The sequence below is a fragment of the Enhydra lutris genome, unplaced genomic scaffold, assembly GCF_002288905.1.
Source record: "Enhydra lutris kenyoni isolate GAN:26980312 unplaced genomic scaffold, ASM228890v2 scaffoldscaffold40, whole genome shotgun sequence".
In the NCBI taxonomy this organism is placed as follows: domain Eukaryota; kingdom Metazoa; phylum Chordata; class Mammalia; order Carnivora; family Mustelidae; genus Enhydra; species Enhydra lutris.
The window spans coordinates 6,758,755-6,771,037 of record NW_019154124.1 but is presented as its reverse complement, the minus strand read 5'-3'; the positions used below and the strand labels follow the sequence as shown (position 1 = coordinate 6,771,037).

The 12,283-nt window shown below is 42.3% G+C and overlaps 1 protein-coding gene across 6 annotated transcripts in view; it reads right to left on the bottom strand.

Moving 5' to 3' along the window:
* Window positions 1-1,655, bottom strand: part of LOC111155257 (protein tyrosine phosphatase, non-receptor type 12) — an 88,888-nt gene extending 87,233 nt beyond the window's left edge. For 3 of the 6 annotated variants that reach the window (XM_022515361.1, XM_022515363.1, XM_022515365.1), the window contains exons 1-2: window positions 1,437-1,443; window positions 911-1,033 (exon numbers count right to left, since the gene is read on the bottom strand). In XM_022515361.1, the coding sequence (XP_022371069.1) occupies window positions 911-1,033; window positions 1,437-1,439 (126 nt within the window). In that variant the 5' untranslated portion in view covers window positions 1,440-1,443. Of the gene's footprint in view, window positions 1-910; window positions 1,034-1,436 lie in introns of all 6 variants that reach the window. The other 3 variants (XM_022515367.1, XM_022515366.1, XM_022515364.1) reach the window with 3 other exon arrangements.
* Between the last annotated feature and the right edge of the window lie 10,628 nt (window positions 1,656-12,283).

Below are 12,283 nucleotides of genomic sequence, written 5' to 3'. Positions count from 1 at the left end.
TAAAAGTCATTTCACCTGCACCTTGTAAACAATTAAACCGTACTTTGAAACAAAAACTAGCCAATGTTTGCTGCTCATTCATTTTTATAGACATTAACTGTGTATCCTTTTTACAATCAAGAATTTCGGAGTTAAGTGATTATTCTTGGAGGTGTATCTTGTCCAGGAGCAAAATTTACCCTAGCTTATTTCCCATTCCCAAACCCCGCCAAGGCTAAGGAGCAACCACTTCCCAAAGTCCCACTTCCTTTTCCATTCCCCAGACCTCCAGAGTTTCCAACGCCCCAGTCTTGCGCAATATCCGTAGGAGCAGCAGCCGCAACCACCGCCTCCAAAGCCGAGAAACAACCCTAAAGGGGACATTGTCCAGCAGAAAAATAAAAGGTGGGGGGGCAATGTAGGAAGTCGACTTCTGGTCCCACGCCTTTGGATCTGACCCCCTCATAAGTGATGTATTTAGAGCAATTTCACGAACACGACTGTTAACCTCCCCTCCAGCCTGCCTGCCCAAGCAGAGGGCGGAAAGGGGGGGCGGGGGGGCTGAGAAGGTTATCTACCAGTTCAGGGCTTCGGCCCGTTTCGTTGCCTCCGCCCCACCAGGACTATTGTTCCCAAGTTCCCCCCCCCCACCCCGGATAGGAAGTGATAGTCACATCCCCTCCGCCTTCCACAATATCCCCTAGGGAGTCCGAAGTAGGCTTCCTTCAGGATAACCAACCCCTTCACACACACACTTACCCCTCTAACCTAAAGTCACCATGACTCCAACGCCATCTCAAACCTGAGTCTCAAGAGACAAGAGGTGGGACGAGGATAAATGAACTGGGCAAGCCACGGGATTCCCTACGGACAATCCTTTCCCAAGCCTTGGAGATAATAATTGCGAACCCCAAAACGGCAGAACTCCTACCCTGCCTACTTCTGACACCAGCTTGAGCAAAGGGACCCCACGAGTTAATGCTAACCTCAACACCCCCGTTCCTCCATCAGCCGCGATCTGCTCTCCTCCATGGGTGGACACCTTGCCTCGACCCTACAAGGAGGGGCAGGCTGGATGAGGAGTGGGGGGGTGGAGAGACGAGTCCCCCAGCCCTGAGTCTGCACCTCAGTCTCCTCCGGCTCCGGGCCCGAGAAACAATAGGTGGTCGCGGGCGGCAGTGCACAGTGCGGGCTCGGCCGGGGCCGCTCCCTTCGCGCCCTGGCCGCCCGCGGACGGGTCCGCGAAAGCGTGAGGGGTGGAATGAAGGCCGAGGGACGGCGGCGGTCTCACCTCCCGCCGGCCTCCGAGACCACCCGGCCCTAGGAATCGGTGCGCGCCCCCTCCGCCCCTCTCCTCACAGCCGCACACAAAGCGCTGGCGGCCCGGGCCGGCCGGGCGAGGCGGTGGTGGGCTCCAGTGCCGGCGAGAGCAGGCGACAGCAAGGGGAACGACTCACCATGAAGTCCCGGGCGAAGTTGTCCTCCCCATTGTGGTCCGGACTCTTCATGGCCTGGACCCTCTGGATAAATTTCCTCAGGATTTCCACTTGCTCCATCCTCCCGCGTCCCCCCGGCTGCGGTGGCTGGCCCCCCCGCCGCCGCCCGCCCGCCCGGCGCAGAGCCCGCTCAGTCTTCCCCAGCTCGCTTCCCCAGCCCTTCCCCTCCCTCTCGACCCCCGCCAAGCCTCGCCGCTCCCTGCTCCTCCCCACCGCCTAAGGCGGCGGCAGCGGCGGCACCAGCCCGGCTCCCGACCCCACAACTTCCAGGAGCAGCCGCCGTTCTCCCACAGTACGAGGCGAGCCGCTGCGGCTAGCGCCAGCCCCAACCCCCAGCTTGCTCCATCCTCCTTCCCCGCCCTCCTCCTCTTTCGTTGGAGACGCCGCCACCGCCTCAGGAACAAGGCTCTCCGCTTGCCCTGCCCCCCCTTCCCGGTTCCTCCCTCACCCCCCCCCTCCCCACTAGCAGCCGCAGCCGCCTCTCCCTACGGGCGCGGCCCCGCCGCCACCGAGACGCGCGGCCCCGTGCTGTGGCTCCGCCCCAGGCGGGGGGACGCCCGATCCGCCCCCGTCCACCTCGCCTCTGGACCACTCCCCCAAGCCCGCCCCGCTGGTTCCAGCCCCTTTCAGAGTGGCTGGAAGACTCTTGGTTGTCGGCTGGGCGACTTGACTCTACTTCCGGGGCGTGGTCTCGGTCGAGCTGTATGTAAATTTGAGGAAGTCTGGAAGGAGGGAATTAGCCTCTGAGCAGGGTGAACCCTAGTCAGTCGCATAAGATTTTAGTTGGAATTTGCGGGCTCCTGGCCTACTAGTGGGAAAAGCATATTTTTAGAGTGCTTCCGCCCCGCCCACGGCTGAGGGCTAGGACTACAAGTCCCGGCCCGGGGGAATCCAGGAGTGGGGGCGGGAGAGGGCGGCGGTGGGATGGAGAGGCATGCTGGGAACTGTAGTGTCACCTCCGCGTTCACAGCAGGTATGTCTTCATCTTACTAGTGGTTTGGTGACTGTTGACGGCAGATACACCTTGCCACTTTAGGGAATGGCTATGACCAAGAGAAATGAAACGTTTCTCGAGTGAAAGGACTTTGCAAATCCGTCGAAACCCTGACGAGTGAGCACCTGAGATTTGGAGTGCATCCTCATACCTACCACGCATGAGGCGAGGGCTCAGTGTTTGCTGAATGAAAGGGAATTTGTCCTGCGCTTAGATTCGCAGCCCTTCAAAAGTGATTAGGAGACGTTTCTCCATAGAATGTATAAATCTTTATACATCTTTGCAAGTCTTGTAGTAATCAGAGAATATCTGTTTTAGTCTAATTCACTATTTTACAAAGAAAGCGATTTGTCTAGTCCCCTCAGCATATTCATAATGCCAAAACTAGAACTCAAATCTTGTTGGTTTCAGTACAACACTTATATTGCCTCTTACTAAGGAAGATAAACATGTGGTAATGTGACAGAAGTGAAGGATTTGATCCGTGGAATTCTTTTAGTCCCTTATACCCGCAGAAAACATTTTTTACAGATAAGCTTAGGGAATTTGGTTAAATAGGAACCACAAGTGCTAGCCCCCTCTTCCCAAATGAATGTTTAGAACCACTATGAAATTTAATGATAAATTCCATGAAGAAAACAGGTAGACACAGTTTTTTTTTCTCTTTGTTTCAGAGAACAATATTTCTCTTTAAAATAATAACTAATGTGTACCGATCCAGTCCCCTCTCTGAAATATGCATTTCCAAGTGTGCCCTTCTAAATCGTACGCATTTATATATTGTACGTGCATATAAAAAGATACAGTTTTGTTCTGTATTTAAACATTCAGTTAGAAGAATAGTTCAGTTTCTAAAGTAAGCTTTATTTGAAGCCAGGGTCTGGAGTATTTTACTTTAATCAGATACTGAAACTCAGTTTTCACTGGATATAAGAAAAGATCAGGATCTGGGCTTGCTCACCTACTAAGACAGCTCACTATAGATAACCCTTTTCCCCTGGAACTGGGGAAGAAATTAGACTCTAAGTAACGAAATGGACAGATGATCAGGAGTGCCTGTACTTTTGATATATCAAAAGAATGAACAAACCAGAGGGTGACAAAGACTGTATGCTAGACAAGTTGTCTAACAGTCTGATGGAAAGTGTTACTTGTTTTGAGTTATTGAGTCTCATTCTAGCTAGTGTTTTTGGCGTATTTTTACTTTTCCTCTTACTGGCAATTTTCCCTCTGTTTCTTGTAAAACACGAGGGTTTTTGAGTTCTTAACAGCTACCTTTGGCATCTGATAAAGGTTAGGGAAAACAAATGTAAAGTATCCTTATGTATTACAACTCTTTTGCCAATGCTTTCCTCATTTTAGTATACTTAGGTAACATTTTGACCTACAGATAATTTTTGAGCACCTCAGAATATAAGGGGTTGTGCTGTGTGTGTGAGAGAGATACAAAAATGTTTTAGGGATGGCTTCTTACAGTTTATAGCCTGGTTCAGGAGACAGGAAAACAATAAACTTAGTTATATCGTGAGTTACTAAATACCAAATGAGTGATACAGATGTTGAGTGGTTTAACAATTCTGAGAAGAGAGAATTGTGAACTGGTTAGCCCATGCTGTGGTCACAGGGGACCATGAAGGACATGTGAAATTGGGTTTAAACAGAAAGAACTCCCAGGTAAAAGAAGTGTTGAAAAAAAAACATGAAGACAGCAAAGCAGAAGTTTGAATCGGAACTTTTATATGCGTGTGAAGATGCTAAAGTAGATAGGGATTGGACTCTGGAGAGCATTAAATGCCTGGTTAGGGGTACCTGGGTGGCTCAGTTGTTAAGCGGCTGCTTTCCGCATAGGTTGTGATCCCAGGAAGCCTGCCTCTCACTCTCCTACTACCCCTGCTTGTGTTCCCTTTCTCCCCGTGTCTTTCTCTATCAAATAAATAAATACAGTCTTTAAAAAATGAATGAATGAATGAATGAATGAATGCCTGGCTTATGATTTGGACTTTATATTGTCAGTGGAAGCCACCAAAGATTTTTGAGAATAGAAGGAAAAATTAGGAAAATAATAATCTGGCATTTTTTTTGGATAAATTGTGACTTAATAAGGGGAGAGAATGGAAAGAGGCATTAGGAGCCAATATATGAAGCAACAAAAGCTGTAACTAAGGTCATAGCACTGCAATTACAAAGACATAGATAGATAGATAGATAGACGGATAGAGAAAGAACTCACAGAACTAGGTGACTGACTGACTGACTTAGTGGACAAGAAAGAAGGTAGAATTAAAAAGGACTGAAATTACCAGATTGGAAGAGATCAGAAAGTTTGACAGAACACAGGGCTATGCTTGGTTTGGGCAAATGGGAACTTTCATGAACAAATGGTGAGAGAAATCTGCATGTCTTTGGAAGGAGTCTGGCCATAAATGTACAAAAATGGAAACATCATGCGTGTTTTGGCTGAAAATTTTATAGATATTATTTACAACTGTATATACAAACACATATGCTTATTGTAGCCTTATTTGTAATGGCAAGAGTAGAAACAACGTGCCTGCATATCAAAAGGCACTGGTTAAAAAACAAAATCACATATCTATAATTAAGGTTTTCTAAAAAAAGTTTTTATTATTTATTTATTTGACAGAGAGAAGGAGCACAAGCAGGGAGAGCCGCAGGCAGAGGGAGAGGGAGAAGCAGGCCCCCCACTGAGCAGGGCACCCAATACAGGGCTCAATCCCAGGACCCTGGGATCATGACCTGACCCAAAGGCAGCCACTTAACTGACTGAGCCACCCAGATGCCCCTAATTAAGTTTTTTGAAGCCATTCAAAATCTGAAAAAAAAAAAAAAATCTCTCTATATTGATGTGGAATAGGTCCCAAGATCTACTTACTGAATGAGAAAAGCTAGGCATTGTGTTTATGGTATTCTTACTTTTATGTAAAATGGAACGTGGATAAAATGCTTGAACACAGAATTTTTCTGAAGGATATTTCAAAAACTGTTAGCTGTATTTGCCTTTAGGAAGTCCTTGACAATCTTGGGTAGAAAGGAGACCATTTCCAATGTGTATACCCTTTTATATTCTAAATACTTTTCTGTGTATGTATTACTTTTCCAACAAAATTAAATCTGTTCAGATTTTTTAGACTTTCAATCTAGGTGATAGGAAGAATGACAGTATCTTTAATAAAAACACCCAAATGAAGAAAATGGAAGCAGATCTTACTTAGATTTTTTTAAGTGGCCCAGGCTAAGTTTCGGAATGCCGACCTTTTTACACACAGTTCTCAAGAAATGACCACCTCATTCTCAGCCACAGCTGCACTTGACCCACATTAACCAATCCATGTAAACTGGCCAGCAGCAACCTGTGACCTGGTGTACGAACACCACCGTGGCCAATTAGTTCTCCCTGTTCAGAATCTAAACTTAGAAACCTAGGGAGAATAAGTCATTAAACAGCAAGGGCAGAAGCTGAATGACATGGGATGCAATTAGGTAGGGCAGGCCTTGTAAGAATAGAAATTATACAGAATCTGGTTAGTCACAAAAGGAACATTAAGCAAGCATGTAGAGATAGGTAGAGATGTCATGATATGACCCTTGTGGCCATGAGAGAGATGGGGCGATTCTCTGGGACAACTTGACTCACGAGGACTTTTCAGGACAGGTTTGGTTGGCATTTATTCCATAAGTAAATTCTGCTTTTCCTGAAACAGAATAGGGCAAGAATAAAGAGCCTGGGCCCTGAAGTGAGAGAGAGGAAGTTTCAAACGCCCACTCCATTTCTTGCCCGGTGTGTCACTTCAGCTCAAGCCTCGGTTTCGTCTTCCAGGAAAGTGTGTTGCAGAATTAGTGTAGCAGACATCGCCCTTGCTCCCAGAAAACACAAAATAAGAACCAGTTAAACAAACAAGCAATGAATGCTTTCTGGACCTTTTACTTTTTTTACCCCCTGTCTCTTCTTCTTTAGGCTCTTGCCCTACTCACTAGCCACCTTCACTCTGGGTAACGATCTGAGGGATGAAAAGAAAGCCAAAATACCAGTTTCAAAATTTATCTTCTTAGTACGTTTGTGAGGGTTGGAGTGAGAGTTTGAAACCAATAATTCAGAACGGGTTTCAGAATTGTCTACCTGTTTAATATTCACGGTATCCCTTTCCCCTCTTACTCAGGTAGAAGTAATGCTTTATGTCTGTGTAGAAATTCTAACTTCTAAAGTATTTTTACAACAATTTTCTCACGAAAACTACCTTTGTTATGACTTGTGTGGCATTACAGCTCTTCGTGAGTTCTGTTTTGTTCTTTTTAACAACTCGGGGAGGTAATTTGGCATCATTGTCCTCATTAACAGATGAAAAACTAAATAAAACACGGGAGTGAACATGACTAGCTCAGTTGAAAAAAAAAAAGTCAGACACATATCCAGAACCCACAGGTCCTGAGTTTCCGGCTTATTGCATAAACCACTGAGTCACAATGCTTCAATACCTGGTGTCATTTAAGTGAAACTACAGATGAGGATTCACATCATTCCTGAGATTCTCCCAAAGTGGCACTTCTAATATTAAGTTGTCATTAGAAACATCCCTCAGTCGTCTGTACTAAAGGACTCCTAACTAGGAAGTTATGGGAGAGTAAATAAGAAAGAAGGGAGGGAAATTCTTCTCTAATTTATTCTTGGTGTCCCTTACTCCCTCATTCCTAGACCTGTTCACAGCAAAAAAGCTGTTGACCATTTTTAGTCTGTGAGTTTATTTTTGAGGTATGTAGTCCCATAGATAGGGAACTAGGGAAAGTAACAGTATAACTTTTTAGTCTAGTGTGGCATAACAGTTTTAGAAGACATAAAAATGGAAAGAAGTTTGGAAAGGATGATATTTCTTTAATATTTAATATGTATTCCTAAAACTAATATTTCAGAGCTTTTTGACATAACCCTCCCCATTTATTCTCATAACTCTGTCCTAAAGTAGGTAAGTCAAGTATGATTATCTCCTTCTTTCTTTATGCATTAGAATGCTACTGGGAATAATAATGCCAAGCTTAAAAGAATTAAATGATCTGCCCAAGGTCATATAGATGGCAGAACTGGAACCAAAATCCAAGTGACTCTCTACTCAATGAAAAATTTCCAGTGTTATATAACAAAGGTCAAATAATGTCATAATAAATACTAATTGCAGGTGAATGCAGTAATTAAATCTACCCTCTTAACTTTTTAATCTCATATTTCTTACATGGTTTCATTTAACATTCAAAGAAAAATTAAAATTTTATAAAAAATTTCAAAGTCAAGAAGTATCTTAGCATCTAACTAGTGATCCTTCAACGTGATGACATTTACTTTCTATATTCAGGAATGGATCATTAACAAGGGCTGTGAAATATGATTGTACCATATAAAGTCCATCCAGTGTATGGATTGGACTAAGACCCAATTATCAACAGAAAGCCCCAAAACAAAACAAGCAAAAATCCCTTTCGCTCAGTGATTGCTAATATTTTAGATTAAAGATAAATTGTAGACAGAGACAAATACTGAACGGTCTCACTTATATGTAGACTTTAAAAAAGAAAAAAAAGAAACCAAACCCGTACAAAAAGGGATCAGAGTTTTGGTTACTAGAGGCAGATGGTGGGGGAGAGAGGGATTTGGATGAGGATGATCAAAGAGTACAAACTTCCACTTAATAAGATTAAATAAGTACTAGGGATGTGATATGCAACATGATAATTATAGTTAAACTGCTGTATAATACATAGGAAAGTTAAGAGTGTAAATCCTGGGAGTTCATTTCCCAAGGAGAAAGCTTTTATTTTTCTTATCTTACATGAGGTAATGGAGGATAGTCGAACTGATTGTGGTAATCATTTCACAATATATATAAATCAGCTCATCATGATGTATGCATTAAACTTATATAGTGATGTATGCCAATTATTTCTCAGTAAAATTAGAAAAAACATAAATTGTGATTCCATTTATGTAAGGTAATTGAAACATTCAAATTCATAGAAATATTAAGTGGATTGGTGATTACTAGGGACTGAAGGAAGGGGTAATAGGGCAGCTGTGGTTTTTTTGGTTTTTTAATTCCACTATAGTTAACGTACAGTGTTATATTAGTTTCACATGTACACTATAGTGATGCAACAATTCTGTACATTATTCAGGGCTTATCATGAAAAGTGTATTCTTAATCCCCTTCACCTATTTCCCATATTGCCCTACCCACCTCCTCTCTGGTAACCATCGCTTTGTTCTCTATAGTTAAGAGTCTGTTTTTTGGTTTCCCCAGGTTTTTGGTTTTTTTTTAAGATTCTATTTATTTATTTGACACAGAGAGAGATCACAAGTAGGCAGCGAGGCAGGCAGAAAGAGAGGGGGAAGCAGGCTACCTGCTGAGCAGAGAGCCTGATGTGGGGCTCGGTCCCAGGACCCTGAGATCACGACCTGGGCGGCAGGCGCCCCTCCCTTGTTTTTTTAATTTGATTGTTTTCTTTCTTAAAATCCACATATGAGTGAAATCATTTGGCATTTGTTTTTCTCTGACTGACTTATATGGCAAGATTTCATTCTTTTTAGTGGCTGAGTAATATATACATATACACCTATTTATATATATATATATGCCATTTTTTGCCATTTTTTTCTTTATCCATTCATCAGTCGACGAACACTAGGGCTGCTTCCATAATTTGGCTATTGCAAATAATGCTGCTATTAACATAGGGGTGCATACCTTTTCAAACTAGTGTTTTCGTATTCTTTGGGTATTCTCAGTGTGCAATTAGTGCATCATATGGTAATTCTATTTTTAATTTTTAAAAAGATTTTATTAATTTATTTGAGATAGAGAATGATTGAGAGAGAGAGGGAGAGAACGAGTAGGGGCAGGAGCAGAGGGAGGAGCAGATTCCCTGCTGAACAGAGCCTGACATGGGGCACAATCCCAGGACCCTGGGATCATGACCTGAGCCTAAGACAGACTCTTAACTGACTGAACCACCCAGGTGTCCCTACTTTTAGTTTTTTGAGAAACCTCCATACTGTTTTTCTTAGAATTGCATCAGTTTGCATTCCCACCAACAGTGCACGAGGGCTCTTTGCTCTTCACATCCTTACCCACACTTGTTTCTTGTGTATTTGATTTTAGCCATTCTGACTGGTGTGAGGTGATATCTCATTGTGGGTTTGATTTGTATTTCCCTGATCATGAGTGATGTTGAGCATTGTTTCATGTGTCTGTTGGCCATCAGTATGTCTTCTTTGGAGAAATGTCTGTTCATATCTTCTAACCATTTTTTAATTGGATTATTTGGTTTTTTTTGGGTGTTGAGTTGTATCATTTCTTTATATGTTTTGGATACTAGCTCTTAACTGGATATGTTATGTGCAAATTTTTCCTCCATTCAGTAGGTTGTCTTTTAGTTTTGTTCATTATTTCCTTTGCTGTGAAGACACTTTTTATTTTGATATAGTCCCAAAAGTTTATTTTATTTATGTTTCCCTTGCTGCAGGAGCCATATCTAGAAAGATGTTGCTATTGCTGATGTGAGAGAAGTTACTGTCCATGCTCTTTTCTAAAAGTTTTGTGGTTTCACATCCCACATTTAGGGTCCTTGATCCAGTTTGAGTTTATTTTTGTGTATGGTGTAGGAAAGTGGTCCAGTTTCATCCTTAAGCATATAGCTGTCCCTTTTTCCCAGCACCATTTTTGAAGAGACTGTCTTTTTCCAGTTGCATATCCTTACCTCCTTGGTAAAGGTTAATTGACCATATCATCATGGGTTTGTTTCTGGATTTTTCTATCCTGTTCTATTGATCCATGTGTCTTTTTGTGCCAGTACCATACATTTTGATTACTACAGCTGTAATATAACTTGAGATCTGGAATCATGATGCCTCCAGCTTTTCTTTTCTTTTTCAAGATTGCTTCTGTTATTCAGGGTCTTTTGTGGTTCCATACAGATTTTAGGATTATTTGTTCTAGTTATGGAAAAAAAAAATCCTATTGGTTTTCTTTTTAAGATTTTATTTATTTATTTACTTGAGAGAGGGGGATAGAGAGAAGGAGGGAGAGAGAGAGAGTGCTCGAGTTGGGCAGGGGCAGAGGAAGAAGAAGAGAATTTTGAGCAGACTCTGTACTGAGCCTGGAGCCTGACACAGGGCTCAATCCCATGATGCTGAGATCATGACCTGAGCCAAAATCCAGAGTTGGACACCTAACAATTGAGCGCCCAGGTGCCCTGCTGTTGGTTTTTTTATAGGAATTGCACAATTTTTGATAGTACTTTGGAGTGTAGACATTTTAGCAATATTTGTTGTTCCAATCCCTTAGCATGGAATATCTTTCCATTTCTTTGTGTCATCTTCAATTTCTTTTATCATTGTTTTATAGTTTTCAGAGTACAGGTCTTTCTTTGGTTAGGTTTATTCCTAGGTATCTTATTATTTTTGGTGCAATTATAAATTGTGATCCCAACTGTAAATGAGATTGTTTTCTTAATTTCTCTCTGTGCTGCTTCATTATTGCTGTATAGAAATACAACAGATTTCTGTAGATTGAATTTGTATCCTGTAAAATGATTTCCATGTTTTTTGGTGTAATCTATTGGGCTTTCTATGTAGAGTATCATGTCATCTGCAAATAGTGAAAATTTTACTTCTTCCTTACCAGTTTGGATGCTTTTTATTTCTTTTTCTTGTCTGATTGCTGTGGCTAGGAATTCCAGTACTATGTTAGTAAAAGTGGTGAGAGTGCACATCCTTGTCTCGTTCCTGACCTTAGGGGAAAGGCTTTCAGCTTTTCACCATTGAAGGTGATGTTACCTGTGGGTTTTTCATATATGGCCTTTATCATGGTAAGGTGTATTCCCTCTAAACCTACTTTGTTGAGAATTTTTATCATGAATGGATGTTGTACTTTGTCCAGTGCTTTTTCTGCATCTGTTGAAATGATCATTTGGTTCTTATCCTTTCTCTCATTGATGTCATGTACCACATTGATTTATTTGTGAATATTGAGTCATTTTTGCAACCCAGGAATAAATCCCACTTTATTGTGACAAATCCCACTTGAATTTTTTAAAGAAGTTTATTTTTTTTTTAATTTTATTTTTCTTAAGTACGTTCCACGCCCATGTTGGAGCCCAATGTAGTAAGGCTTAAACTCAAAACCCTGAGGTTAAGACCTGAGCTGAGATGAGTAGTTGGATGCTCAACCAGCTAAGCCACCCAGGTGCCCCTACTTATTTATTAAGTAATCTCTACACCCAACATGGGGCTCAAACCCAGACCCCAAGATCAAGAATTGCATACTTCTCCGACTGAGCCAGCAAAGTACTCCGTGAATGATTATTTTAAAGTATTGTTGGATTGGATTTTCTAGTATTTTGTTAAGGATTTTTGTATCTGGGGTGCCTGGGTGGCTGAGTGGGTTAAAGCCTCTGCCTTCGGCTCAGGTCATGGTCTCAAGGTCCTGGGATCAAGCCCCACATTGGGCTTTCTGCTAGGCAGGGAGACTGCTTCCTCCTCTCTCTCTCTCTGCCTGCCTCTCTGCCTAGTTGTGATCTCTGTCTGTCAAATAAATAAATAAAATCTTAAAAAAAAAAAAGGATTTTTGTATCTACATTCATTAGAGATATTGGTCTGTATTTCTCTCTCTTTCTCTCTCTCTCCCTCCCTCTCTCTTTGTAGCGTCTATCTGGTTTTGGTATCAGAGTAATAATGCTGGTCTCATAGAATGAATCTGGAAGTTTTCCTTCCTTTTCTATTTTTTTGGAATAGCTTCAGAAGAATAGGCAT